Source organism: Gossypium raimondii, chromosome 4 (genome assembly GCF_025698545.1).
Source record: "Gossypium raimondii isolate GPD5lz chromosome 4, ASM2569854v1, whole genome shotgun sequence".
Taxonomy (NCBI): domain Eukaryota; kingdom Viridiplantae; phylum Streptophyta; class Magnoliopsida; order Malvales; family Malvaceae; genus Gossypium; species Gossypium raimondii.
The window spans coordinates 5,536,514-5,539,034 of record NC_068568.1 but is presented as its reverse complement, the minus strand read 5'-3'; the positions used below and the strand labels follow the sequence as shown (position 1 = coordinate 5,539,034).

The 2,521-nt window shown below is 37.4% G+C and overlaps 1 protein-coding gene across 1 annotated transcript; it reads left to right on the top strand.

Moving 5' to 3' along the window:
• The first annotated feature begins 261 nt into the window (after nucleotides 1-261).
• On the top strand, nucleotides 262-1,806 carry LOC105779094 (uncharacterized). The gene is made up of 4 exons (XM_012602845.1): nucleotides 262-327; nucleotides 429-629; nucleotides 690-916; nucleotides 1,071-1,806. The coding sequence occupies exons 1-4, from the start codon at nucleotides 262-264 to the stop codon at nucleotides 1,804-1,806; spliced, it is 1,230 nt and encodes a 409-aa protein (XP_012458299.1).
• The last annotated feature ends 715 nt before the right edge of the window (nucleotides 1,807-2,521 follow it).

Sequence of the window (2,521 nt, the reverse complement as noted above, 5' to 3'; positions counted from 1 at the left end):
TAAGTAATTCAACCTTATAGGATAAAGTTGATAGACTTACTAATATGATGAACTCTTTTATTACAGAAAAAGCGAAGACAGCCCGGTTATGCGGAATATGTGCTACACCTGATCATACAACTGATGCATGTCCTAGTTTGTATGATGATACCATGGCCCATCTGGATGCTATGGGAAATTTCCCTAGGCCGCCACAAATTCAATACGAGCCATACGCTAATACGTACAACCCAGGGTAGAGGGACCATCCTAACTTAAGTTATGGGGCCAATCCACGAAATAACCAGTTATACCAAAATCGATTTTCGTAACAGCCTCAAGGTTCAGGTAATTTTCTAGAAACCATGGTCAATAAGTTAGCAACTAATGTTCTTGATTTTCAATAGCAAACTCTCAATTTCCAAAAAGAGGTAAAGGATTTCCAATAGAAAACCGAGGCGTCCATCAGAGAGTTGACCACATTGATCGAGAAATTAACCTCTCAAGGGAAGCTGCCGTCACAAACAGAACCAAACCCTAGACAAAATGAAAATGCAGTAACGTTGCGAAGCGGAAAGGTACTGGAACCAATTCTTGACAGGAATCTTGGCCAAGAAATCGCCCAAGAAAAACCCGAGAAAGACGAACAGGTCCGACCGAAGCCTCCATTACCTAAAATTCAACCTCCATTTCCAGAATGATTCAACCAGTGTCGAAGAGGTAGAGAGGACAAGGAAATTCTTGAAACATTTAGGAATGTCGAGATCAACATTATGTTGTTGGACGCCATCAAGAAAATACCGCGGTATACTAAAATTCTTAAAGAGCTTTGCACCAACAAGCGAAAATTAACAAGTAATGAAATGGTGAATGTTGGTGAGAATGTATCTGCAGTGTTACAGCGGAAAATGCCGACAAAATGCAAGGATAGGGGCATGTTTGCAATACCATGCAAAATAGGCCATCTAGGAATTAAGAAGGCTATGTGTGATCTAGGAGCTTCTATAAATGTAATGCCATATTCTATTTATGAATCACTTAACGTGGGTTTTTTTAACAAAAATAGGTGTTATCATTCAATTGGCGGACAGGTCTGTTGTGCATCCAGAAGGAGTCCTTGAAGATGTTCTAGTAAAAGTTAACGAGCTTATTTTCCCTGCAAATTTTTATGTGATCAAAATGGAGGAGGATAACACTCCTGGATTTTCAGATCTCCTGCTAGGTCGACCGTTCCTTAGTACAGTTAGTTCTAAAATCGATGTTCGAAGTGGAACTCTCACGATGGAGTTTGATGGGGAGATCGTAAAGTTTAATGTCTACAACGCCATTAGCCATCCAAGCGAAATCTTGAGCGTAAATCGTATCGACATAATTGACTCTTTTGAGTCAACTTATGGAGATAATTATGAACTTGATAAATTTGAATTTGTTAATGAGTTATTATCTCCAAATGCTAAACTGTTACCTTCTGTTATACAGGCACCAGAGTTGGAGTTAAAACTCGTAGGAAAGGCAAGGAAATTAGACATCCAAGAGTTAGAAGAAATTCGCAATGATGCCTACGAGAATGTTCACATTTATAAAGACAAGACAAAGTTGTTTCACGATAAGAGAATAGCTCAGAAGCATTTTTTGATAGGACAAAAAGTTTTACTTTATAACTCTATGTTAAAGTTATTCCCAGGTAAGCTTCGATCACGATGGCAAGGACCTTTTATTGTTACTGAAATGTTCACACATGGAGCGATTGAAATAGAGAGTGAAGAATCTGGAAAGCGGTTCGTAATCAATGGCCAGCGGTTGAAGCCGTTTTATGAGAATTTTTAAGCCCAGACGGTTGAGAAAATCCATTTGGAACCACCATAGAACCAATAACGGCGTCGAGCTAACGGCGTTAAACAAGCGCTTGTTGGGAGGCAACCAAATTTTTATTTTTATTTAATTATTATTTTATTTATTATTTTATTTTCTTTACTTTATTTATTATTTTATTTTATTTTATTAGTTATTAGTTATTTGGATATTAATAAATTTTTCTTCTTTTGCTTAGATAAAATAGAGTGAAAATGCGAAGAAAACAGTTGAGCAACGCTTAGAGCGCATTGAGGCCCGACTTGAAACATTTGGCCAGCAACTGACCGAGCTCATTGCCATCATATGTGATCGACAGTAACAACACGGGGAGTTTTTCTAAACTTTTCTACCTATTTATTTCTTTTCGTCCACATTGAGGACAATGTGCTCTCGGTAGGGGGAGGTACTCTTCTTTATTATTGTAATTTTCTGCTGTGATTTTGGTTGTTGTTGTTGTTGCTGTGATTATTTTTGGCTGGTGTTACTACTTGAGGCTCCATTTTGTCCATATTTATTTAGAATCTTCTGCCTCTTTTCATGCCCAAGATTTTTACCAAGAATTGCCTACTGTTTGACATATAAGCATGATTCTTGTTTTCTGAGGAAATTACAGATTTTCCATAATTGATGCCATCTCCACTGTTTTATTCTTATTAGGCTAAAAATAATTGTGATTCATAGAGTTAAC